The 27,703-nt window shown below is 46.2% G+C and overlaps 1 protein-coding gene across 1 annotated transcript in view; it reads left to right on the plus strand.

Annotated features, from left to right (window-relative positions):
- RFC1 (replication factor C subunit 1) overlaps window positions 1-27,703 on the plus strand; it is a 742,181-nt gene that overhangs the window by 713,054 nt on the left and 1,424 nt on the right. The window contains exon 24 of the mRNA XM_086963975.1: window positions 16,275-16,463. Within this exon, the coding sequence (XP_086820101.1) occupies window positions 16,275-16,463 (189 nt within the window). The remainder of the gene's footprint in view (window positions 1-16,274; window positions 16,464-27,703) is intronic.

A 27,703-nucleotide genomic window follows, 5' to 3' on the forward strand; every position in this document is an offset into this window, starting at 1 on the left:
AGTCTACACCAAATAGAGGCTCCTTTCGTCGCTCCTCCTACAGAGGAGGCTCCAAACAGACTGGAGCAGACACTACAACATCTTTCAAGTCACACATCCTCCAACAAGGGATACTTTAGAGGAGGATATAGGGGTAACAATAACAAAGGAATAGGTTACGGTAATAGCAACAATCGATCCTCTTCCACCACCAAACAATGACTTCCCTCTGCTCCCCCCACAGCATACCACTCCTGTAGGGGGCAGATTAACATAGTTCCTGCCTGTCTGGAACTCCATTACAACAGACAAGTGGGTAAGACAGATTATCCAACATGGCTACTGCCTAGAACTTGCAGCAACCCCTCCAAACATACCTCTGAGACAACGTCCAATGTCTACAGACCATCTGACTCTGCTTCGACAAGAAGTGTTATCACTTCTACAGAAGGATGCTTTTCAAATAGTTCCTTTAGAAGATCAGGGAATGGGGGTTTACTCACTGTATTTTCTAATTCCCAAAAAAGACGGGACACTAAGGCCAATCCTAGACCTCAGGCCTCTCAACAGTTAAATACAATCAGATCATTTTCATATGATCACTCTACAACAAGTGCTTTCACTGCAACAACAGGCGACTTCCTTACAACACTAGATATAAAGGACGCCTATTTTCATATCCTCATACATCCTGCTCACAGAAAGTACCTAAGGTTTGTACTAGAAGGACAACATTATCAGTTCAAAGTACTTCCATTCGGAATAACAATGGCACCAAGAGTATTCACAAAGTGCCTAGCAGTGGTAGCAGCACATCTCAGAAGACAACAGATACATGTCTTCCCTTATCTGGACGACTGGCTCATAAAGGCAAAATCTTTCAATCAGTGTGCCCGGCACACACATCAAACATTGCACGACTTAGGGTTTACAATAAACTTCACCAAGTCGCACCTGCAGCCTTCGCATGTACATCAGTACCTTGGGGCTACACTAAACACGTCCACAGCCCAAGCGTATCCTAGTCCAGCCAGGATACAGAGCATTCAAGCCTTAGTCGCCAATTTTCAACACCAGCAGTCTTTGCAAGCCAAGGTGTTCATGAGACTAATAGGCATGATGGCATCTTGCATCTTCATAGTACCACACTCAAGACTGCAGATGCGTCCCTTTCAAGAGTGCCTAGCACCATGGAACCAAGCTCAAGGTCAACTAAAAGACCTGGTGTTGGTAGACAGCCGCACAAAAACCTAACAAAAGGGCGGCTGTTCCTCGAGCCTGTTCCACAAGTAGTGCTTACAACAGACGCATCCCTCACAGGGTGGGGAGCCCATCTCTTACATCACACAACTCAAGGCCAATGGACCATTCAACAGAAACGGTTCCATATCAACCACCTAGAGCTGCTAGCAATATTCCTATCACTCAAGACCCTTCAACTTCAAGTACAAAACAAAGCTGTCCTAGTTCGGACGGACAATATGATAGCCATGTATTACATACAAAAACGGGGGCGGGGGGCACTCTCTGCAACTGTCCCAACTTGCACAGAACATTTGGAGCTGGGCCATTCCTCAAAACATACATCTGCTAGCAGAACACCTTCCAGGAGTCCACAATCAGATAGCAGATCTGTTAAGTCGGCAGGCAAACAGATTCACGAATGGGAACTACAGCCACAAGTTCTTCAGCCATTCTTCCAAAGGTGGGGGCATCCACACATAGATCTGTTTGCCACCCACGAAAACGCAAAATGCCCAGCCTTCGCCTCGAGGTTCCCACACCCACGGTCCGACGCAATGTGATATGGATGAACTGGTCAGGCAGATTTGCGTACGCTTTTCCGCCTCTCCCACTCATTCCATTAGTAGTGCGCAAGCTCAGACAACAGTCTCTCACACTGACCCTGGTGGCTCCAACATGGGCACGCCAACCGTGGTTCACCACACTACTAGACCTTTCTCTAGCACCGCATCAAAAGTTACGCCTCACATCATCCTTGCTCACACAGAACCATGGAGAAATCAGACACCCAGATCCAAATCAACTGAATTTGGCGATCTGGCTCCTGAAATCTTAGAGTTTGGTTATCTAAACCTACCACCAGACTGCATGAACATCATTAAGGAGGCTAGAAAACTCACTACCAGAGAGTGTTATGCCGCTAAATGGAAAAGATTTGCAATTTATTGCAAAAATAATCGCATTGATCCCCTGGATGCATCCATCCAGAATATCATCTGTTACCTTTTACATCTACAAAGGTCTAACTTGGCATATTCTTCCATACGCCTGCACCTTGCAGCAATTGCAGCATACCTACAGAACAGACATCTGTCTCTCTTTAGAGTACCAGCAATCAAAGCATTCTTGGAGGGATGAAAAAGAATAATCCCACCAAGGTTACCACCTTCTCCTGTGTGGAACCTAAATCTTCTACTAACAAGACTCATGGGACCCCCATTCGAGCCTTTACATAAATGTGAACTGCAATTCCTAACATGGAAAACAGCTTTCCTTGTTGCCATTACCTCTCTTAGGAGGGTAAGTGAAATACAAGCTTTCACAATACAAGAACCATTTTTTCAAATACATCCTAACAAAGTGGTTCTAAGATCCAATCCAAAATTTCTTCCAACGGTCATCACTTCTTTTTACCTAAATCAATCCGTAGAGTTACCTGTGTTTTTCCGAAACCCAGACTCTGTGGCAGAAAGAGCATTACACACATTAGATGTTAAAAGAGCTCTTTTATCCTACATAGATACAAATAAATCCTTTAGGAAGACTAAACCACTGGTTGTAGCTTTCTCTCCTCCTCATAAAGGCAACCCCATCTCCAAAGGTGGGATTGCGAGGTGGATTGTAAAGTGTATACAAATATGCTATGTTAAAGCTAAACGTACATTAACAGTTCCTCCTAGAGCGCATTCCACTCGCAAACTAGGAGCCTCTATGGCTTTCTTAGGAAACATACCACTAGAGGACATATGCAAGGCAGCCACATGGTCTACACCACATACCTTCACTAAACACTATTGTGTTGATGTGCAAGCCAAGCAGCAAGCTGAGGTAGGCCAAGCTGTCCGTAAAACTTTATTTCTAACAACTGCAACGGATACAGGTGACCACCACTAAGGGAGACACTGCCGCACAATCAATGCTAAGGTGTACAATCTGCAGCTCATATGCCTTGACCGGAAAATGCTACTTACCAGTATGCATCTGTTCTTGGCATGTAGAGCTGCAGAGTTGTACACGCACTCCTGCCTCCCCGGGACTTGTATCCATTCCAGATTTTCATCTTACTTAGATGCACACACATGGACATCCTTTTCTTACTGTATCTCTACTAACTCCATCATTTCCCATCATGGCGAAAAACAATCTAAGGATGGAGTCGATGCCCATGCGCAGTATTGTCCAAGGGAGGAGTCACCCATCTCTTGACTACAAAGACTTCTTCCAAGACAACAACAACCTGCAATCATCCGAGCCCAACACCAGGTGGCGGTCTAATGCTAAGGTGTACAACTCTGCAGCTCCACATGACAAGTACAGATGCATACTGGTAAGAAGCATTTTCCTTACCCGACTTCTCCTTCCTTTCACAGTGCAGGGCATGCACGTCAGACGCCCCACAGGAGGTGGAGCCAGCATTGTGGAAGGCAAGTACAGTCCTGAAGCACTCTGTTTAAAGAACTCCTTCTCTTCTTTCAGTGTGCAGGGCAGAGACATCAGCCGCTCCCCAGGGGGTGGAGCCAGCATTGTGGAAGGCAGGCACAGACCTATTCAAGGCTCAGGTGAACTCCTCCCTCCCATCTGGATGCAGATCTCTCTATTCACCACTGGGTGACTCAGCCTGTCTCCTTGAATTCCCCAGCCCTGTCACTCACAGAAACCAGACATAGGAATACACAACCTAGCAGAGGCAGGTTTGAATGGTTAGACAAGCAAATACCTACTTTCTAAAAGTGGTATTTGCAAACACAGAATATTAAAATAAACTTTACTGAAAGATGTATTTTATTATTCTGAGTTCAGGCATACTAAACTCCAATTTCTACCATGTTCTCTGAGCCGGTTAGGATTATGAAATGTAACAATTCTAACAGCCCATTCTGGCCAATGGAGAACAGGTAGGTAGCCTTGCAATAGTGAAAAACGGAAATGGCTGTAATTCACTATTAGGACATGCCACACACACCAGGGCTTGTCCTACCTTATACTTACAATGCACCCTGCCCTTGGGCCTACCATAGGGGTGACTGATATGAAGGAAAGGGAAGGTTTAGGGACTGGGAAGTGGGTGCACTTGCCCAGTCAGCATGACAGTACCAGACTGCACGCAGGCTCTGCCATGGCAGACCTTAAACACATTTTACAAGGCTGCGTCTGTGGGTGGCACAACCAGTGCTGCAGGCCCACCAGCAGCATTTGGATTACACGCCCTGGCCCACTCAGTGCACTAGGCTAGGGTCTGACAAGTAAACCAAAATAGCCAAACATGGATCACTAATCCATACATCAATTTACAATAGGGAACACTTGCACTGTGGCACTGAATAGCAGTGGCACAGTGCCCAAAGCATCTAACACCAGCAAAAACACATGAGGCAACAGTAAAAGTGGAAGGGAAACCTATTCCAATGGTGCCAGGTCTAACAGGTGCGTATAGTATAGGACTGCTCAGACATACACCCTTATGGGAGGAGGTTGCCACTGAGGTAGAGGCAGGTTTGGAAGTGTACCTCTCCAGGACACCCCAACTGTTGATCCTAGGCATACTCAATGATGTTGATGTTATGTACGCTGGGGTTGGTTGTGCGAAAGAGTGACATGGCCAAATTCTGGGGAAGGGAACAGAACCCTACTAAAGGTGAGTGGAGGACTGGAATGAATAGATGCATAGAGGCGGAGAGAATAGTGTACTAAGCCACATGTGTCCCAGGAAGTATAAAAAGATCTGTGGTGGGTGGAGATCATAACATGGATTTCTCGAGGACACAAATGTCGAGGCAAAAGAAAAGGACTTATCATCAGGGCGGCTGAGCAAGAGGACAAGGAGGTTAAATGCCTGGGGAATGAAGAAGCAGAGCTCCACTAAGTGGAATAGCTGCATGAGGGGGGGGTGGGAAGATCCAGAGAAGTGAGATGGTACGAGGGTAGAGATTGAGTGCTATGCAGGGGTGCAATGTTAAATTTTACCATAATGTTATGGAAACAAAATCCAATAAAATATATTTATTGAAAAAATAATGTGGTGCTAAAAGACTGCGATGAAGACTGTGGATAGGTTTTATTTGTTGCTGTACTGTTGACTTGTGCATGGCTGTAAATCAATAAATTGTCTTTAAGAAAGAAATAAAAAAAGGTCCAACAGTGCAGTACAACTTTTGGTGAAAATGGCATAAACATCCAGGCCCTTTGACACCCTGCCATTAGCCCACATATATCATTCTTGTAAACGACCCCTCCATTGACCTTGAAAAAGCAATATTCTTCGGCAATTGACTTGCCATCAAAATCTTTAGGCAGTGCCCTGCCATTGCTCAGCAAGATCCCATCAAGGAACACATCAACGGCAACAATTCCAACCGCACCCTCATTGATGAGGACTTTGAAAGTAACCACACTGACGACTGCAACAATTGTATCGTCCACAGTCCTGTTGATGACGTCCTCTGATAGCACCATCGATTTGTATTCACCTTTGAAGGTCTCTGCTCAGTTGTCAGTACATAACTTGGATTCTAAACTGGTGGACAGCGTCAATGATCAAAAACAAGCTTCGGATATGGCGTATAGAAAAGGATGCAGCTAAGTTCCAGAGTACAAGGTGGCCCCTTATGAAGAAGAGGAAGCAGACTCGTATTCAGCAGGACTGTGATGTCTATGAACCCAAATGCTTTCCATCTGAAGGTCATCCGAGAAGCTATGGTTCGCTACCCAAAACCATGCACTACTTTAATCTAGGTGCCAGTTGTCTTCATATCTATGTTGCAACAGATAGGAATATGCTTCTTACCAGTATGCATCTGTTCTTGGCATGTAGGGCTGCTGACACTCATATCTTGTGCATAGATCGCCGCCTAGTGTTTTGATATGAATGTCAGCAGCCCTACATGCCAAGAACAGATGCATACTGGTAAGTAGCATATTCCGTTTGAGGCACGTGGGCTGCTGAATTCATATCTTGTGCATAGACTGCATAGCAGTATCTCCTCTAGCGGTGGCTACCTGTGCCAGCTGCAGCAGTTTGAAAGAGTTTTGAGGACAGCCTGGCTTACAGCAGCTTGCTGTTTTGTTTGCACATCTACACAGTAGTGTTTTGTGAAAGTGTGTATGGTGGTCCATGTGGCTGCGTTACAGATCTCTTCGAGAGGAATATTTCCTAGGAAAGCCATGGATGCCCCCATTTTCCTTGTGGAGTGTGTTCTTGGGGGGACGGTCAAAGTGTGTTTTGCCTTTTGATAGCATATTTGAATGCATTTAACTATCCATCTGGCTATTCCTGATTTTGAAATTGGATTCCCTTTGTGTTGTGGTGCAAAGGCAACAAACAGTTGTTTTGTTTTCCTAAAGGATTTAGTTCTGTCTACATAATAAAGTAGAGCTCTCTTTACGTCTAGTGTGCGCAGGGCTCTCAGCTACTGACTGTGGATTTTGAAAGAACACTGGCAGTTCTATTGATTGGTTGATATGGAAATTGGATACAACCTTAGGGATGAATTTAGGGTTTGTTCTAAGAACCACCCTGTTGGCATGTACCTGCATGAAAGGTTCTTGAATTGTCAGCGCTTGTAATTCGTTCACTCTTCTGAGTGAGGTGATGGCCACCAAGAATGAAACTTTCCACGTTAAGAATTGTAGTTCGCATGAATGTAAAGGTTCGAAAGGAGGGCCCATGAGTCTGGTAAGTACTATATTGAGATTCCAGACTGGGGAAGGGGGATGCCTAGGAGGAATCCCCCTTTTCAAACCCTCCATGAAGACTTTGATTGCTGGTATTCTAAACAGTGAAAGGTGTTGCCTGTTTTGAAGGTATGCTGCTATAGCAGCGAGGTGTAGTCGTATTGAAGAGTATGCTAAGTTACATCTTTGTAGATGCAGCAGGTAACATATAATGTTTTGTGTTGAAGCGTCTAAGGGGTTGATTTGGTTAATGTTGCAGTAAATAACAAATCTCTTCCATTTAGCTGCATAGCACGCTTGTGTGGTTGGTCTTCTTGCCTCCCTAATGATGTTCATGCAATCTGGGGGCAAGTTAAGGTATCCAAACTCTAAGACCTCAGGAGCCAGATCGCTAGGTTCATTTGATTGGGATCTGGGTGTCTGATTTCTCCATGGTTCTGAGTTAGAAGATGAGGTGCAAGGTGCAGTCTTTGATGGGGAACTACTGAGAGTTCCAGGAACGTTGTGTACCATGGTTGTCTGGCCCATGTGGGAGCAACTAGGATTAGTGTGAGTGAGTGTTGCCACAGTTTGCGTGCCACCAGCGGGATCAGTGGTGCTGGGGGAAAAGCGTACGCAAATCTGCATGACCAGTTCATCCATATCGCATTGCCCTGTGACAATGGATGTGGGAACCTGGCGCCAAAGTATTGTCATTTCGAGTTTTCTTTTGTGGCGAACAGGTCTATTTCTGGGTGACCCCACTCCTCGAAGAATGGCTGGAGAACCTGGGGGTGAATCTCCCATTTGTGTAGTTGTTGGCTGTGCCTGCTGAGCAGGTCGGCAACCTGATTGTCCTTCCCTGGAAGGTGTTCTGCTAGGAGAAAAATGTTTTTTTGGAATCGCCCACTTCCAGATGCTTTGTGCCAATTGGGACAGCTGTGGAAAGTGCGTTCCTCCCTGTTTCTGGATATAGTACATCGCGGTCATGTTGTCCATCCGGATCAACACCGTCTTGCTGTACAAGTATTTCTGAAAGGCTTTTAGGGCTAGGAATATTGCTAGCAATTCCAGTTGGTTGATATGCAGCTTTTTCTGTTTGTTTGTCCAGAGCCCTTGTACTGTGTAGTGAAGGAGATGGGCTCCCCAGCCTGTCAGTGAAGCGTCCGCTGTTAGTACTAGTTGTGGAACCGGGTCTTGGAACAGTCGCCCTTTGGAAAGGTTTTGTGGGTTCCACCACTGCAGAGAGTTGTGAGTGCGACTGTCTACCAACTCTAGGTCTTTTAGTTGTCCTTGAGCCTGGTTCCATTGCCGTGCTAGGCATTCCTGTAATGGGCGCATTTGAAGTCTGGCATGGAGGACAATGAATATGCAGGAGGCCATCATGCCTACGAGCTGCATGAAGACTTGAGCTGGCAAAGAGTGTTTTGGCAGGAATTTGCGAATGAGTGTCTGCATACTGGCTATCCTCGCTGAGTTTGGATATGCCTTTGCCACTGAGGTGTTTATGGTGGATCCCAGATACTGCTGTGTGTGGGACGGTTGCAGATGTGATTTTGTGTAGTTGATTGAAAAGCCTAAGCTGTGTAGCAACTGGATTGTCTGAGACGTGTGTGCTGCACATTGTGGGTACGATTTTGCTTGTATTAGCCAATCGTCCAGGTAAGGGTACACATGGACGTGCTGCCTCCTGAGATGTGCTGCCACTGTCGCTAAGCATTTTGTAAACACTCTTGGTGCCGTGGTAACCCCGAAGAACAAAACCTTGAATTGGTAGTGTTGACTTCTATTGTGAACCTGAGGTATTTTCTGTGGGCTGGATGGGTATGTGGAAATACGCATCTTTGAGGTCCAGTGTTGCTAGGAAATCTCCTTGTTGTAGCAACGGGAGCACTTGTAGTGTTGTCATATGAAAGTGCTCGGACAGTATGTATTGATTTAGGGGTCTGAGGTCCAATATTGGTCTGAGAGAGCGTCCTTCTTGGGAATAAGGAAATATAGGGAGTACACTCCTGTCCCTTGCTGTTGGAAAGGGATTTGCTCTATGGCCCCCTTTTCTAGCATGCAGTTTACCTCTTGTTGTAGCAGGGTGATGTGTTCTCTGGACATTGGACGATGTCTGGGTGGTATGTTTGGTGGTGTAGAAGTCAGTTCTAGGCAGTAGCCAGACTGGATAATTTCTCTCACCCACCTGTCTGTGGTAATTGCGTTCCAGACAGGTAGGAACTGTTGAGTCTGCCTCCGACCGGTGTTAAGTGGTCTGGAGGTAGCGCAATGGAGTCACTGTTTTGAGGCAGTGGAGGCTCTGGTGTTATTGCCTCCACGTCCTCTCCCCTTGTTATTTTTACCTCTGTAACCTCCTCTGGTCGTGTTCTTGTTAAAGGAACCTTGTGTGTTACTTTTGTATGAGGCCGTTGTTTGTGAGGTATTTCCTTGTGTAGTCGCTCTGTATGAGGAGCAACGAAAGGAGCCTCTATGTTGCTGAAATTGCAATGCCCCCATTGATTTCGCCGTCTCTGTGTCCTTTTTCATTTTATCCAAAATGTTGTCGACAGCAGGGCCAAATAGAAAATCCTGATTAACAGGCTGGTTAAGAATGGTGGACTGCACCTCATTTTTAAAACCAGAAATACGCAGCCATGCATGTCTGCGCAGTAGGACGCTAGTGTTGATTGACCTAGCTGCAGTGTCTGCTGCGTCAAGCTCGCATTTGATGGAGGCGTTGTTATGAATTTTCCCTCCTGTATGAGATCTTGGGCTTGTGCTTTGAAAGGCTCAGGTAGGTGTTGCAATAGGGTTTCTAGCTGGTCGTAATGCGCCCTGTCGTAACGAGCCAGTAGGGCTTGTGTATTAGCGATCCTTTTCCCTGATGCCTCTAGTATTTTTGACTCATTGTCGGGGGGAGGTGCCTCCCCAGTGGTTTGGGAGTTGGCTCTTTTACGTGCGTTGGCCACTATCAGGCAATCAAGTGGTAACTGCCCTCTAATGTAAGTAGAGTCTGTAGGAGCTGCCCTATACTTTTTCTCTATTCTGGGGTTGATTACCCGTGCCCTGGTTGTATCCTTAAATATGTCAGGTGCATGTTTCAGAACTCCCTTTAACATGGGAAGTGTTTTGACACATTTTTCTGATGTAGGGAAGGTGTCAAACAAGAAGTCTTCCTCAACAGGGTCGTTATGCATATCTACGTTGTGGAACTGCGCAGCCCTGTCTATGAGTTGAATAAAAACTACAGTGTCATCAGTTAGGTGACGGCTTAGTAGGATAAGAGGATATATCAGGGATGGGATGGGTGTTGTAAGGGTCAGTTGGCTCTTCCCATGGTTCCTGTGGGAAGTCATATTGAGGATGTGGCTCATCCCCTGTGTTACCTTTATTGTCCTAGTGTTGAGAAGGAGAGTAGGGATTAAAAGGAGTAGTAGGCATGAAAGGTTGAAAAGGAATGAAGGGTCTAGAGGGAGAAGTCCCAAAGTCCTTTTTCTTCAATGGAATAGGGGACTGAGGTTCAAAGTCCAAAGGCCTCTTTTTCCTATGCAGGATGGTAACTTAACCAGTCTCTGGATTGATGTATATTTTTGCTTGGTCGTCAGAGGGATCTGGGTGGAAGAGTTCTTCCTCTACAGTCCTGGGTTGAGTGTTCGACTTTGGTTTTTCGACGACCTTTGGCTTAGTAGCTGATTTTTTAGGCTCGGGGCCTTTTTTCGGGTCGACCGTGACTTTCTGTTCGCCGCGTGTTTTGTGCTCCATAGGCTTCTTTGGAGTAGTGTCCTTTTCCGAGTCGATGTTCCTTTTCGGATGGACTGGTGACTTCGGCTTTTTTAGATGAGTGTCCTTTCCCGAATCAATTGTATTCTTTGGATCGACTGGTGTTTTCGGAGCCGGTGTCTTCGGGTCGATAGGTTTTCCTGGCCTCGACGCGGGTTTAGGTACGGCGCCTTTTCCCGGGTCGACGGATTTTGGTGCCAAAGGCTTGTTCGGGTCGGCAACCTTTTTTGGTTCGGCGCCCTTTGGTTGCGTGCCCTTGTTCGGTTCGGTAACCACTCTTGGCTTGACAAGTTTGGGCTGTGCAGCCTTCTTGGGGTCGGCAGTCTTTTTCGGCTCGACGCTCTTTGGCTGTGCGGCCGTTTTCAGATCGACGCCCTTTGGGTCGACTACCTTCTTTGGCTCTGGAACCTTCTTTGGGACAATGTTACTGGGCCCTGGTGTTTCGGAAGGTTTTGGTTTCGGAGCCGAGCCGGATGGCGGGGCAAGGGAAACTTTTTTCTGATCTCGGCTAAGGCCCTTTGGCGATGCCTTGACCGGAGCCGTTGGTAACTGGGTCGATGGTGTCGGGGGCAGGGTACTCACAGTTTGCCCCGGTGGGATGTCTTCATCGGAGTCCGAGTAGTCTTCGACGGTGGCGATCTCTAGGTCCGAGTCTGGAGCTTCTTGTAGATCCTGGTCATCATCGAAGATGTTGTCCGGGTCCGGTGCCTGTCGCTGCATTTCTTGCCTGGCGGCACGTCGGTTTCGAATAGTTTTCTTCGATCGAAACTGGGCGCAGGCTGGACAGCTTTCCTCCTTATGGTCTGGGGAAAGGCACTTGTTGCATACTGAGTGCTTATTAGTATGTGGGAACTTGGATTGGCATTGTGGGCACCTTTTAAACGGGCTTCTTTCCGTCCACGGTAAGCTCACGTGCCGTCGAAAAGGCCCAACAGCCCACGTCAAGGACCGCTTCAAGATGGAAGGCTGGATCGAGAAGAGAGTTACCAAGCGATAACAATACCGTCGCATCAAAGGCCTTTTGGCCTTTAGAAAAGTTTTATTTTTGATTCCAAAGTTGGAGTATAGGAGTTTGCATCCGAACCCAATGGCGGAAAAAAACTATCTGAGGATGGAGAAGAGGCCCATGTGCACTGTAGTCCAGGGGAGGAGTCACCTATCTCGTGATACTTCGAAGACTCTTCCAAGACAACAAGTGCAATCATCCGGACCCAACACTAGGCGGCGATCTATGCACAAGATATGAATTCAGGAGCCCACATGCCTCGAACATGCAGTTTCCATTTCTATTTGCAACATTTCTACCCTCCACTAGATTCACCCTTTCCCTGTGCCGTCTACTGACACTGTCTCGCCACCTACGCCACAACCTCAACGACAAGTTTTTTTCTTCACCATCTTTGCCATTATTACCAACGCTACCCCCCATCACCATGTTCTGTAGCCCACAGCATAGGGATATGGGTAAGCGGATTCTCCTCTTCCCCTATAGAAGGCAGGAGGAGGAAGGTGATCCCCAATAGGAGGAAGAATGGAGGAACATAATTATACCTAAAGAAGGCAGAAAAAGCAATGTGCAACCAAGCTCTCCACGGAACAACAATGGCCATTTTCTTGCCCTACAAGAACAGGCAGCAAAGGAATTAGACCTTCCAATGTCCTCATTGCAGCCAATTGCAGGGGTTGTGAATTGCAACCTGTCTAATGAATATTAAATAGACAGGTTATTCTGTGACCTACGCAATTCCTTGTTTTAAGAACCGACCTGTTAGTACATAGGTCGGTTCACAAAGTAAAATACTGCTCATAAAAATATTGGTGCACAATTTATAACTGGTATAGTAGTACATCTGACCCTAGATTATCTCTGCTAATGCAGTGCCAGGAGGTGGCGAACCTTCTCAATATGCTCATAGTGCACAAGATTAATCCACACCAAGACACATTCAATCAGGGATGTGAAAAATGCATTAGAATCATATTATAATTTAGAGATTTCACAGATTTTCGGACTCTTAAACCATTGAATACATCTAGGCCCTTGTTCTGCTATATCGACGATTAGAAAGGAGGATGCTACATTACTAACATACCCTTCTGATAATACTGATGAGTTTGCCTCTTACTTTAGGCGACTGTATGTCTTTAAGTTATTGGACTTGGTATTTCATCAGGGTTTGAGGAATATGGCTTTGGAGAACATCAAACCATTGTTGCACAGAACATTGAAAGATTTCCAACAGTGACTACCGGCTATCTATCTCTCTAGGAGAGGACGCAGGGGATTAAAAGGAACATTACCCCCGAGTTTAATTATGTATTTGGTATGTTGGCAATGACTATCAATAGCCCACTGGTGTGGGAAATAATCTCATTGATCAACGGTTTTATCTGGACTCCGTTAAGGCCGAAGTTCACGATTTCAGAACTGTACCCTGTGCCTAGGGGTGTGGGCTTCAATCGTCATGTGTGCTGCTATTACATACTACACAGATTTATGCATTTGGATTTTGGTGCCCCTCTTGCCTGCATGAGGATTAAAAAACAATTTCTGTTTGTTCGACATGGTCCAAGTAGCCTGTTTGTGACTCCCAATGGTGGGAGCATAAAATCCCCCTTTACTCTTCACTTTTCACGTATGGCGTACAGTGCTCAAACTGCTTAGAAAGTTCACCACCACTTACACTCCAAGACTCCTTTGTGCGGAATCACCACGCTTATCATTTGAGAGTCTTCCCTCTGCTGGGCTCCATGGTCACAGGCAGGTATAAGGAGAATCCACGATCTGATGTTCAGAGGAGCAGCAGTGCTTCTTGTATGGTTTTAAGGAACAGCCCAGAAAGACAACTAAGTCCATCCCTATCCTAGATTATATTTGGAAACAAGGACTCTGACTCATGCAGACACCAGCCATGGTTCAGTAATACCAAACCTTGAAAAGAAATACTTAGCACCCTAGTCTGCACCGTTGTGTATAACTGGACATCGTGAGCTGGGTTCCATTATTGTAGTTCTATAGAAAAAGAGAGGAACCCCTTAAGAAAGTCAGGGGAAATAGGGTACTAAACCAAAGAAATAACACAATTCTCGTAACTTTTTAATAGAAATATCTATACAGTAGTCAAACTAATAAAATCGTGATTTCAAATTAGAATATTCATTCGGATTTATTTAAAAAGTTAAAAATGAAAGATACACATCTTTCTACAAAAAACAAGAAAACAATTCATTAAAAGTACATAAAAAACAATTCAAATCAATGTAACCGATTATAACAATTCATTAGTCTTGTAATTTATACATGCGAAAGCTCTACCACACTAGTTATCCTATTTCTTCTCATGACACTTATAAAAAGAGACCGTTTAGTAGTTTGGCCTAACCCCTTGTCAAATAATTGCACACATTCTGGAACCGTGAATTAAAAAAAAACAACAATCAATATTACAATAACTTCAACATTTGATCAGAAAGGGTTGTTCCTTCAATTGTGTGACCCCAGCGTCGACTCGTTTCAATGGTATATGAATTATTCTCAGAAGAATATATCATCAGAAGTATATGCTAACTAACTGGTCAACAGAGTGCAATGAAAAAGGTGTTTATTTAAATATGTGATTTATTTAAATATGTGATTTATTTAACCATGTGTCATATCGTATACCATGAATGTAGTAAATATGTATGATGTTTGTTGCCGTTTTCATGAAATGTTTTTTCATGAAACATTTTTTTAATAATGTTTGCCAGCTGAAACCACACAAGTAATTGGTAAATGTTTTATTATTCCTAGTGACCCCCGAAGAAGGGCTCCAAGCAGCCCGAAATGCATTGGGTTTTTAAATGAATAAACGCTGCCTGTGACGAGCCTCGCATCTATCTTATTTATTCTAGAGGCCCAGACGGGCACAGTTTAAATAAATGAAACTTTGAAAATAAGCGATTAATTCCGCAAGTGGATGTCAATTACAAGAAAATAACCAAAGACTAAAAAGTTGAATTAAGAAAGCGAAAGAATTGGATTAAATTTACACGCAGAGGACGACGCTATAAATGCTACACAGAGCTGTGCACGAGGGAGGTACATAAACATGTCCCCTTCTCGAACCATATGAATTATTCTCCCATCTTTATCAAGACTCAAACAAATGTTTGTCTCTTAAGCTTCTATTTGTGACGGTTTTTCTGTTACGCCTCCTTTATAGGGGTTTTATTTGGCTGTATCACTTCCTGAGTTTTGTGCTTGCGTAGGTTGCGCTCTCTCCCTTGTTGCATCAATCTGATTTGTGGTTGTGCCTAATGTTCCCTCCTTCAAGCTGTGATCAAAAGTATTTCTTCCCTTTCGGTTTATTTTTACGGTATCCTTATGTTTCTTATAACAGTTGCAAAATGTGAAGCGGTAGTTTAGATGCACTCGATAATTGGACACGCAGCGTTAAATCAATCTGCTGTCGTTGTTCCAAAAAGCCCTCAAATTCGGGGAAACTGTTCCTTCCGCTTCACCTACACCTCGGTTGAGGCAGATTGATTTAACGCCGCGTGTCCAATCATGAATGGACACGCGGCGTTAAATCAATCTGCCGTCGTTGTTCCAAAAAGCCCTCAAATTCGGGGAAACTGTTCCTTCCGCTTCACCTACACCTTGGTTGAGATGGCGTCTCAACCGAGGTGTAGGTGAAGCGGAAGGAACAGTTTCCCCGAATTTGAGACCTTTTTGGAACAACGACGCCAGATTGTTTTAACGCCGCATGTCCAATCATAGAGTGCATCTAAACTACCACTGGGAACTGGGGCACAGCTGAAGCGGTGCAAGCTCTGCACCAATCAATTCAAGACAGTAATTAGTTTGAATAAACGAAACAGTTTAAGCACCTCTCCCTCATTCCCTCTCCATTGCCATTCAACACCATAGCCCAACCCTCAACCAAGAAATTCCTGAACAGCTGCTCTTGCCAGCATAGACGCAGTAACCCAACTGTAGGTGCAGGTGTTCTCTAATAGACCCATAGAGCCCTGATACCTCCTCCCTGAACCATCCCTCGGCCTTCAATTTGACATGGATCAGATGGCGCCACTTCCCAGCATGCGAGAATACAGCCTTTTGAGTTTCTAGATCCTGTCTGGAGCCTGAGGAGATTAGCAAGGTAAGGGATATGCGGATAGATCACGTATCAACCAGAAAAAGCGTTACCAAAGGTAAGTAACTTGTTCATTTACCCCTGTCCCTGTTCTTTTCGTGTAAACCTTTTGTGTGCCATTTATGATGTGTAGCTTTTTGTTGGTATGAGCCCTGCACCTTTTCTCTTTGATGAAGCGTTCAAAAACCCCTCTTATCTCAGTCTATATTTTCCTGACGCACTTACTTTTTAATGCTTTAATTTGTGTACAGTAGTGAAATTATGAATTGGATGCCTTTCTTAGAATCCCGATTTCTCTGCTAGAATGCAATTAGATTTAGCTTGATCCAGGCCAAGTACTAACACAAGATTTTAGGAAACACTTTACATACACTTGATTTGTGAAGTTTGTAAGTGAATGAAAAAAGTGATTTCCAGTTTCATAATTCAAACAACTGCCTTGTTTGGATACATTGTTTTTGTTGCATGAGGCTAACGTGCTTTCTCATCTCCTCTTAGGTCAAAGCAGCATTCACCCGGGGCTACAACAAAGAAGCCCACATGACTCCTTATTCACTCCAGGTGGTGAAAGCATCGAAACGGGGTACAGCATCTCTGCCAGATTCTGAGATGAATGAAGACGCAGCCTTAGACGACTCTCTGACTGAAGAAAAGGATGACGATATTGAGATTGATGCAATGATTAAGGTAATTTTTTATCAAGCTGTTCAGTCCGATAGTAGCTTTCGCTTTTTATCTTCACTTTACAACGTTGGTGGTATTCCTGATTTCCCCAGGATAAAAACTCTTAGTTCAGGGCTGCATGAAGCTCTGTTGATTATTGAATGTTTGTAGTGCCTGGTACCAGAAATATCTCTGGTTCTTTTGAGAGGATGATAAATGTTGAGAATGCTGGTGAAATTCAGATTCAAAGGAGAAACTCAAATGGTGAGCTTCCACACCTTGTGGACGGATTTAGCCAAATATTGTAATGTCCTAGAAAATAATTTTTCATAGGCAGCACCCAAGAGATGCCTGCTGGGACAAGGTTTGTTTGCCATGACCACAGATCCACTAGCAGGCAAAATTAAACAAGTAAATAGAGCCAGGCGTCAAACAAGGTCAGCATAAACTGAAATGGTTTGTGGATATTACTAAATAGAAAATGCCTTTGACCGCCATCAAGGAACTAGTAATAGTTTAACCTAATAACTTTGCAAGACCGCATGTTTTAAGATCAATTCTACATAGTTCTGTCCAGTGCTTAATTTGTGCCAGGGTGAAGAGTAGGCCAATCTGCACCAGTCAGCAGCCGAAAAAGGTGAGGCTGGGCCACTCCTCTTTGTTTAGTTTTCCTACATAGCTTGGAAGTTAATATTGTCATGTACATGGGTAAAAAGGAAAAATGTGAGCAGCTCTGCTGCAGGCCACACAAATGCCACTATTGGTTCTTTTTGGTGTGGGTTGCACGGGTCCTATCTAAGGAAATTGATCTAACTGAAAGGAGACTCTCGAAGAGGTAAGGGAGGGACTCACTTACACCTGCGCGCTGTGATGTCTCCTGGGAGCCAACGCTTTTATTGACTGTTCGGCTGTCTTCTTGCCCAGAGAGTACAGACAATGCTTGTAATTAACCCTTGAACCCCCCATTAAGAAGAAAGGAGGAACAGTGCGAAGGAAGGCTTTGCCCGGTCATAAGGAGACAGTCTGGTTACTACTGCATTACATTACATTACTGTAACATCTAATCTTGATGAAATCTGCAATAGGCTTGTAAATATACAAAAAATGCACCTTAAACCCTTACTAGTTCATTTTGACAGTATAGAGCCAAGCTAGGCTAAACTGTCTAAACATAGTAGCGTTAGCCCGCCCACTGATGCAGCCTTGCCTCTAGTTCCTAGTAAACCTGAGGATGCTTGTAATATGTGCAATTACGTTAATTCTGAACAACCTATTAATCATTGTTACCTTGTTACTAGGGGTATGGGTTCCTTGTCTAAAGTGGCTCTGAGTGGTCAATCATTGGCTGTCCCTATATTCGTGCTCAGTGTTCCTTCCCATCTTTCGCTAGTTCCCATAAAGGGAGCTTAGTCTGTCCAGCCTGGGCATAGAATGCACGTGGAGGATACACATATTAATGGCCCCAAATTTTTAGGTAGGCGTCCAGGGATTCCTGACAGGGAAAGTCCGGTATTAAATCTGCCTCCTTCTGTATGCCCTTACGTTTTTTAATTTGGGCACTGTTCCTAGACTCAAGCTGGTTCAGGCGGAGTCCACTGTTCAGCCGAACCTAAAGGTCCTTCATTGGGTAACTAATTACATGGGTTTTGATCCTTCCCTATCTTCACAAAGCCTCATGGCTAGAATGGTCGCCTGGATCGAGCCATCGCTGAGGTAATTTCCTGGTGATCGCATAGTTATTTGTTTCAAAGATCTGAATATTGTCGGCAGTCTCCTAACCCGACCTAAGCTTTCTTTCTCCGGGTCTTGTCCGATATCTGTCTTACCGCTGGGGTTCTTCTATAAGCCTTACTACCCTAGGTTGCCTCTTTCTGGCCCAGCCTCAGTTCCCGTCATGGGGCACAATTCTGTGTATTGTACTTCCAGTTTTTCTGCAGTTGCTCTCATCAACAAATTTACACCCCTGGAAGGATGGAGTGGTGTGATTGACTGGAACGTGTTTCTGATGCGGAGTCTGTTAACTATAGGACTTGACTGCAGACAAATGAGAAAATGGCCTTTATTAATGAAGTCTCCCCCAGAACAATGAGGAGAAACTCCGTAGGCACTAGCTTTGTAGATTTGCCATCCCACGCCAAAGTTATGGTGCCCTTGCCCATTCATTATTCTGTTCCCTGCAGTAGATCTAGGTGAAATCTGCGCGAGTTTACTTTTTTTCTGGAATGTTGCAGGGATTAAAAGTACTATCGTTAGGAAAGATTGGCATTCTTTGGTGGAGCAATCTTATTTAGTTATTTTACTGGAAACATAAGCCACAACTCCAGTATTTCTTAATGGCTACTCTGGCTTATTTGCCTCTGCTAGCCTCTCCTCTTCAGGACGTCCTAAGAGTGGTCTGCTTATTTGGGCTAAGCTTGGAGTAAAGGTTAAATCTGAAAGAAACACGTAGTGATAGATTCCTTACCTTAGAATTATCCCCAGGCGTCAGACTGGATTCGGAAAGTTTTCGCCAGCAGTAACCCTGCGTGTCGGAAGGTGGCGTCGTGCGGCTCTGTGTCCGTCGTAGGCGTTGTGATCGCCGGGATGACGTTGCGGCAGCTACTTAGACGCCGCCCTTGCGTGCTGACGTCCGTTCTTTTTCCGCGCCAGCAAGCGCAGATCCGGAAAGAGCATGTACCCCCATTCACTTTTGGACTGAGTTTTTCGAGGACTTTTACCCCATTTTCGATCGACTCCTGGTGTCGTAGGGATGCCCAGTTTTAAGAACTGCGGGGACTGTCACCACATGATGTCAGTGACAGACCTGCACCGCATGTGTCTCTACTGCCTGGGGCGCGACCACGACTCCCAAGTTGTGCCCCGACTGCCGGGCCATGGTGCTGAAGACTTCCCCAGGATGCTTGTTTCCGGTCCAGAGAAGACATGGCTTGGCGGTTCGGGCTGGACTGTTCCCATGAGGCACAGGGTCAGACTGATTTGCATATGGCCATGTCTGAACTGGGGTGGTGAAGTGAGCTAAAGAATGGTGATGGATTAAACCCAGAGCAGTTGACTGGGTGTGAGTGTTTGATTTGCTTAAATGCTCCGTCCATCATCCCCTTTGGTATCGCAAAGACTTTGCGGGAGCGGTTCCGAAAGTTGCTGGAAGTACGGCAGTTGGCTCCGCGTCGCTCAAGGTCCCGGTCCTGTGGGAAGTCGAGGGACTGGTCGCGAGGCTGTCACCATAGTTCCATAGCACCATACAATAGAATCACAGTACATCCTTCACTCATCCCAATCTGGTTTCAGAGCTGGCTTTTCAACAGAAACTGTGCTTCTTGGGATCACGGAAAGACTGTGTCATCATCTGGATGCTGGTGACACTGTGGCCCTTATATTGCTTGATTTAAGGGCAGCTTCTCACACCGTGTTAGTGGAAAGCTTAAGATCTTCAGGCATCTGCGGCTCAGCCCTCGATTGGCTCATCTCTTTTCTTACCAATCAAACTTTCCAAGTTTTCTCTCCCACTGCTAGTTCTGCTACCCTTCTCTCATCTTATCGGGTACCTCAGGCCTCCATCCTTAGCCCTCTACTATTCAATCTGTATGTCAGACCTTTGGATGATGTTGCAGAGGATGCTGGTTTGTCCCTGTTCGCTTACGCAGACGATTCCCAGATATCTTCTCTCTGTCAATGGAGAGCGCAGCTGAGACTTCCCTCCTCCAGTTGGGCTTGGGTAAAATTGCCTCATGCATGCAGGCCAACTACCTTAAGCTCAACGGAGAGAAGACCAAGGTTCTGGTCTTAGGAAAAAACAAAGAAATCTGGGGGCTCCATCATTGGCCTACTCCGCAACTTCAGTCTGTTAAGGTAGCCGCCGTATGCTTCACCATCTTGAAGTGGCTAAAAAAGATCATTTGGATGCTGCCGGAGCCTGCCCAGAAAACTGTAGTCCAGGTGCTCATCCCCTCTAGGCTGGACTATTGTAACATTCTTTACCTGGGAGCCAATAAGGCGGAGGCTCGCAGGCTACAGATGGTTCAGAACTCGGCTGCAAGACTACTTTGCTTGGTTCCTAGCGATATCTCGGTTTCCGGTCACCTGCGTGACCTGCATTGGCTCAAGGTGGAGAACCGTATCAAGTTCAAAGCCCTGAGCTACATGTTTAAAATCAAAACAGGTGTGGCCCCTCAGTATCTGCAGTCTCTGGTCTGCCCCTATGTGCCTTCTCGCTGCCTTCGCTCGTCTACTCAAGGGAAATTTACTGTGCCTAGAGTCAAACTATCTCGGATGGGCAGACGATCGTTTGCACACCTCGGTCCTTCCCTATGGAACTCACTTCCCACCTTAATTCAGAATGAAACGGCGTTTGTCCGTTTACGCAAATCCTTAAAAACCTGGCTTTTCAACCAATAATCTCTAAGCTGCTACCTATTCCTTGGACTAGCCGTCGCCAGGAAACCCTTTTTGGGTAGCTGTTGACCTTACAAATTTAATTAATAATAATAATAATTGTTCGTCTGGATCTAAGTCGAAGAAGCGTCTTCTCTCTTCGAGTCACGCGACGCAGCTGAGGATGTGGGTGGTGCCACCCCTGCGGCTCCGGCGGAGCCTGCGATGTTGCTGCCGGCCTACCCACCTCATCCGGATCCGTCGGCGACGCCTGCTCAGGTGCAAGAGTTTCTTGCTGCCATGGCCCGACTCTTTGGGCCGTCTGCAGGACCACCCTGGATCCGGGCGCAACGATTGACCTCATAACACCTCCACCGGTGTTGACCCCACCTTCGGCACCACCTCTGACGTCGTCCGGTGCGACTGCCGACGTCAACCCCGGTTTCAGTCCTGCCGGATCGGCGTCGCTCAACGCCGATTCCGATGGGGCCTTACTACCCCTACGTCCGTCCTCCTTATACAGACATTGGAGGAAGGGGATGACTGGGAGGGGTCTGGACCCTCTCACACAACAGTGTGATTATGATTCAGACAGGGCAGAGGGTTTGGGGGATGCCAGCGGTCTCGACACCTCACCTGACCTTGGCCTGCTGTCTCCTCCTTCCATGGCTATGGAGGAGGGAGCAAGTTACGCAGTGGTGTTGTGTAGGGCGACTGAGGCCCTCCACCTTGAACTCCTTGCAGTGGCCATCAGGACTAACCTCATGACAGAAGTGCTTCTGCCGACAAGAACCTCTTCAGAGCCCTTGCTGCCTTTTAATGATTCGCTTTTGGACGTTCTTTTGGGCACTTGGGCCAGGCCCAACACAGGGGCTCCTGTGGACATGGCCTAACGCCATCGCCCGGCTCCGGGCGACGCCCTCTTCCTCTCCATACAGCCCACTCCTGAGAGCTTGGTTGTCCAAGCCTCTGCTTCCCAGAGAGTGTTCCCTTCCGCACCTCTGGATAGGGAATCCCAGAAGCTGGAGCAGCTTGGCAAGAATCTGTTTTCATCTGCCAGCTTAGGGCTGCGGTTGGTGAACACCGCATGCCTCTTGAGCCGTTGTGCAGGTGCTGCCCCACTGTCCGAAGGAGGCCTGTACAGCACTCTTCCAAGCTATAGCAGCTGGGAGAGACGCAGCTAAGTTCACCATTCGTTGTGGGCTTGACACCGCCGACTCGCTGGGCAGGGCAGTTTCCACGACAGTGGCGCTTCGGCGCCACGCCTGGCTGACGACAACTGGCTTCTCGGGAGATGTCCAGAACACTCTAATTGACATGCTCTTTGATGGGATTCGCCTTTTTGGCCATAAGGCAGCTAGTGTGTTGGAGCGCTTTGAGGACTCACGGGCTACGGCCAAGTCCTTGGGCCTGTCGGCCACTCTGCCTCCTAAGCCTTCTGCTTTTGCTCCTTTCGCGGCCGCAGAAGGGGTGCCCCAACACGTTCTTTTCAGAGCCACAGGCCCGCGCAACAGTAACCTCAGCGCAGAGAGGACGTGGGAACCGCTGAGGCGCTTCTGGGGGCCAGTGGGTGGGTCAGTCCACCTCCACCCCCACAGCATCTACTTCCAAGCCGTCCAAGTAGTAGTCTCCCACCTCCAGACTCAGCCAACCTCCTGCATTTGCTGCAGTTCTCCATCAATGTGCTGACTTTGCACCCGATTCCCTCTCAGAAGCTCCTCTTCATCGGAGCGGTTCTGTACTCGGTGCAGTTTCAGGTTTATCCTCCGGAGCAGCGAGTCTGGGATATTCAGGCTATGATTCTGATCTTTCAGCATCTATCCTGGGTTTCGGTCAGGATGACCCTCCGGCTCCTGGGCCTGATGGCCTCTTACATCTTACTAGGGGATCATGCCAGATGGCATATGCGGGATCTGCAGTGGGACCTGAAGTTCCAGTGGGCACAGCATCAGGGCAACCTGTCCGACCACGTCCAGATCTCAGAGGGCACTGCAGGACAATTGCAGTGGTGGCTCACAAATCGCAATTGGGTCAATGGCAGATCCCACAGTTGTGACGGACGTGTCTCTCCTGGGATGGAGCGGCCACATGGGAGAGGCGGAGAACAGAGGCCTCTGGTCTCCGGCGGAGTACGGGCTCCACATCAACCTTCTGGAGCTTCGGGCGATCCAGCTAGCACTGAAGGCGTTCCTTCCTCTGTCCGGGGAAAAGTGGTGCAGGTGTCCATGGACAACAACACCGCCATGTGGTACTGCAACAAACAGGGCGGGTGGGGTAGTGGACCCTATGTTGGGAGCCTCTGGACTTGGCTGGAACACCAAGGCGTTTCCCTGGTGGTTCAACACCTGGCAGGTTCTCTGAATGCCAAGGCGAACGAACTCAGCCGCCGGTGCATGATGGCTCACGAATGGCATCTGAACTCGGACGAGGCGCAAGGTCTCTTTCAGCAGTGGGGAGAGCCTTGGTTAGATATATTCACCATCGATGAGAACGTGCAATGTGATCAGTTCTGCCCGTTGGAATTTCCAAGACTGTACTCGCTTGGCGACACGCTTTTCGTTGCGAGTGGAGTTGCGGTCTTCTATACGCCTTTTCGCCTACACCACTTCTACCCAGAGTGCTGAAGAAGATCAAGCGCGACCGGGCCCAAGTCATTCTTGTGGATCCTGACTGGGCTCGAAGAGTTTGGTATCCCTAGCTACTCAGCATGGCCATCGATCCCCCGATTCGACTGCCTCTTCGGGAGGATCTTCTGTCGCAGCATCAGAGGACGGTCCTCCATCTGAACCTGTTCAGCCTCCACCTTCTTGCGTGGAGATTGAGCGGCGGCAGTTGACGTGTTTTGACCTGCCTCCCGGAGTTTGTAATGTAATCTTGGCAGCCAGGCGTCCCTCCACTAATACGGTATACGCCTGCAGGTGAAATAAGTTTGTTGCATTGTGCACAGCAAAGGCTGTGGATCCCCTTTCTGCCCCTCTTTTAGAGGTTCTTCTATTCTTACTTTCCTTGGCCGAGCAGGGCTCTGCTTTGGGCACTATCAAGGGCTATCTCTCGGACATTTCAGCCTTTTTACGGCTTCCAGATCAGCCTTCTCTTTTCAAGTCTCCTTTTGCAAATAGATTCTTAAAAGGCATTACTCATCTTTCTCCTCCTGTTACTTTTATAATGCCCAGTGGGACTTGAACCTGGTTCTGACATATCTGATGTGTGCCCCCTTTGAGCCACTTCACAACTGTCCTCTTTGTCTTCTCACTCTAAAGACTGCTTTCCTGGTTGTAATCCCCTCTGCCAAAAGAGTGAGTGAGCTCTAGGCTCTTTCTTCTAAACCTCCTTTTCTCTCTGTCCATCCGGACAAAGGTGGTCACTGCCTTTCACATCAGGCAGACCATCACTTTGCCCACTTTCTTTCCGCCTCCGCATCCCTCGAAAGAGGAAGAGAGGCTCCACCATCTGGACCCAAAACCTGCGCTCTCATTCTACCTGAACCGCACTCAACAGTTCTGGGTGGATGACCAGCTCTTTGTTGGCTACGTGGGTGCCAAGAAAGGTTGGGCCGTGCACAAGCAGACCATCTCTCAGTGGGTCGTTCTGTGCATCAAGGCTTGTCATTCTTTGGCTCAAAAAGAGCCTCCAGTTAGGCTACGTGCCCATTCTACCAGGGCAACGGCAGCCACTACTGCTTTGGGACAAGGAGTTCCCTTGCATGACATCTGTCAGGCAGCTACGTGGGCCTCGCTGCACACGTTCACCAAGCATTACTCTCTGGACAGCCAAGTCCGGAGAGACGGCTTCTTTGGCAGTTCTGTTCTCCAGAATTTTCTGATGTGATCTTTGTATGCAGGCCCACCACCAGGGTTGGTATTGCTGGGGTATCTATTCTAAGGTAAGGAATCTATCACTACGTGTTTCTTTCAGATGCACAAGTTACTTACCTTCAGTAACAATATATCTGTAAGAAACATTAGTAGTGATCAATTCCTTACCCCCCCACCCTTCCTCTTGGGTTAAGTGGTCAGTATCTTGCATGGCTGTAGTGTACAGAACTGACGACAGCGCGCAAGAGCGGCGTCTAAGTAGCTGCTGCAACTTCATCCCGGCGATCACAATGCCTACGGCGGACGCGGAGCCGCAGGATGCCACCTTCCGACGCGTAGGGGTACTGCTGACGAAAACTTTCCGGATCCAGTCTGACGCCTGGGGGTAATTTTAAGGTAAGGAATCTATCACTAATAATCTTTCTTACAGATATATCATTACCGAGGTAAGTAACTTGCACAGCAGTCCAAATGAATTTAAGTTGTCCAGAGTCCCAGGTGCTGCAAATGATTGGTTCCCGTTGTTTTAAATGTTATACTATACATTTTTATAATAATAACTTTTTCAGTACCACCAACAGGAATTTTCAGTCCTTTTTTAGCTTTTTGTATAAACGTGTGCTTAGCGCCTCTGATTCAAGAGGAGTAGATTTAAGCCACCAGGTCTCGGATCTTGACCTGGTGAATATGCTTGAGGAGGCCTATAATAATGCACCTAGGGTACACACTTATCATGGACAGGACTACAAATCCATAATTGACTTCTGTTTTATCACCCATAGTCTTTCACAATATCTCTATAGTAGAGAGATATTGTGCTCAGCACTCAGTGACCACAACCCGTTGACTGCTACGCTACTTTTAGCATCAGAAATTGTTGAGTAGTTTAAGGAAGCACTTTTACAGCCACTGCCATAGCATAATGGTTCAGGATTGCATGGCGTTTACCAGATCCCCCAAAATTTCTAGGTGACCTACTTAAGGCTAATATGGATATCTTTCTGTTGTGCCTGACTGAAACTGCCCTGGTCAGTGTACTCATTTTAGAGCATTGTGTAATTTAAAAAAGGATTGATGGTTTAAGCCAGCGGCTTGATCTCCCCCCGCCCCCACCCTTTGCGCTTGTTCGATAGATCTTGCTCCCAAGCTAACAGGGATTTGAGATTAGTATTGTCAATTAGACCAAGAGATCCTAGTAGAATCGCCCTTGCTCATGCTAGGCATAGAGAGATTTTTGATGATCAGGAAACAGGAAATTCAAAGAACCAACTGGGATCGTCTAACCTGTGCTGCATCACTTAAGAACTCTTGAGAGTTCTGGAGAGTGGTCAGGCCAAGTACAGGAGTCTTCTTCCTCCGTGATGAATATTCATATGACAGGGGATCAATGGGTGCCCATTCTAACAGCATTTATCGCAGTGCCTCTGGTGGGACTGCTTACACAGAGTTTTTATTGCAAGTAGTTAGTAACGATAGGCTTTAGTTTAAGGTAGAGGAAATTATTATTGCCCTAAATAGTAGTTCTCCCTCTAAAGCTCCTAGACTGGACGGGGTACCCATTGACATCTTCAAGTCAAGGATTGATCTTTGGGCTCCGCTGCTGGCTAATGCTTTTATTAATCTAGATATGAATGCACTGCCCCTCTCATGGTCTAGCTCTACTATAGTCCCTGTTTAAAAATTTAAAAAAAAGGAAATCGGACTGATCCCAAGTGTTACAGAACCTTATCATTATTTACCCTTTTTAAAAGTTCATCATTTTTCCCCATTTGAGGCAGGCAGGGTTGCCTTCAGATTTTTACAATAACAGCCAAGCAGTGATTTGTGTTTTAGAATCAGCAGCTTTCTCAAGGCATCTGTGGTGCACCAGAAAAGTCTTGATTTTTAGCCAACCATCTTCGTATTGTTTTATTGTGTATCATGTATGATTTTAGACTTTGAATGTTATCTTTTATGATTGTCTTTGACATTCGAATAAAAAGTTTTTTTACATTGAATTTGAAGATCAGGCAGTCTTCATGTTTGGCAGTTACAGCATTCCAGGGTGCCATTGGTGGGCTCCTAAGAAAAACTTTGGGCCGACGCACTTTTCATAAATTAATTACTGGTTCAGCGAAGTTTAAAATACTAAACCTGTCCTTGAGTAAACTGCAAATTGTGTCATTAAAGCAGTCAAGATCTTTTAAGTTGGCCTCCAGGTGTAGCAAATTACTGTGAATTAAAGTCACGGTTAGCTACTACAATACCAGCAAGCCAAGCAAACCTTAGCTGTTTGAGTCTATAAAAAAATATTTTTTTATAGTGGACTAGCCCTAAACTGACTAGACTAGAATGTCCTTCATAGGCCTTTTACTGTGTGTATTAAGAGTGCAGCATATCTCAGAGAATGTGTCCCTTGCCGATTTATCTCTTTAATATGATCCCAGTAAAGAAACCCAACAGAGTGAATGTTATCACAGTTCCACAGAAGGAGTGGCATGCTCAACTTTGGTGAAGACTATCATGTTTATCGGCTCAGGATACCCGCTGAAAGAGAAAAAAAGCTTTGGCGTATAAAACAGGCTACACTCAGTACAAACTTGTGGGCCAACCTCCGCTCAGCAAATTTGACTTATCAAAATCACTATACACCGATACAACGAAAATCGCAATAGAGTTACAACATTCAGGGGCTCAACCAGTATCCCTCATCTTTCATCCCCATTCATTGTGATAGCCAGTTCACATCTGTATTCAAGGCAGGTAATGATGAAGCTTAAAAGAGGGACCATGCAACTGTTAGAACTGGTCCACAAGAGGAAACTTGAGGTTTTTCTGTGACCCTCTGGCTAAATTCGGAGTATGGAAATATTGACAGTTATTACTATCATTTAAACTGAACGTAAAAAAGTCTATCCCTTGAAGATATATCTGTTGACGAGAGCGCATAAACGTAATCGGCTTATACTCTGTTCTGAGGCCAACCAAATAGAAGGCACAGTAGGAACGGTAACTAAGCAATCCTGCTAAGTGATCAGACATGGGAAGAGACACTGGCTCAGGCCAGCAAAACATCTATGCGTCTTCTCTACAGTGGAT

This window comes from Lissotriton vulgaris, chromosome 3_2 (genome assembly GCF_964263255.1).
Source record: "Lissotriton vulgaris chromosome 3_2, aLisVul1.2, whole genome shotgun sequence".
NCBI lineage: Eukaryota > Metazoa > Chordata > Amphibia > Caudata > Salamandridae > Lissotriton > Lissotriton vulgaris.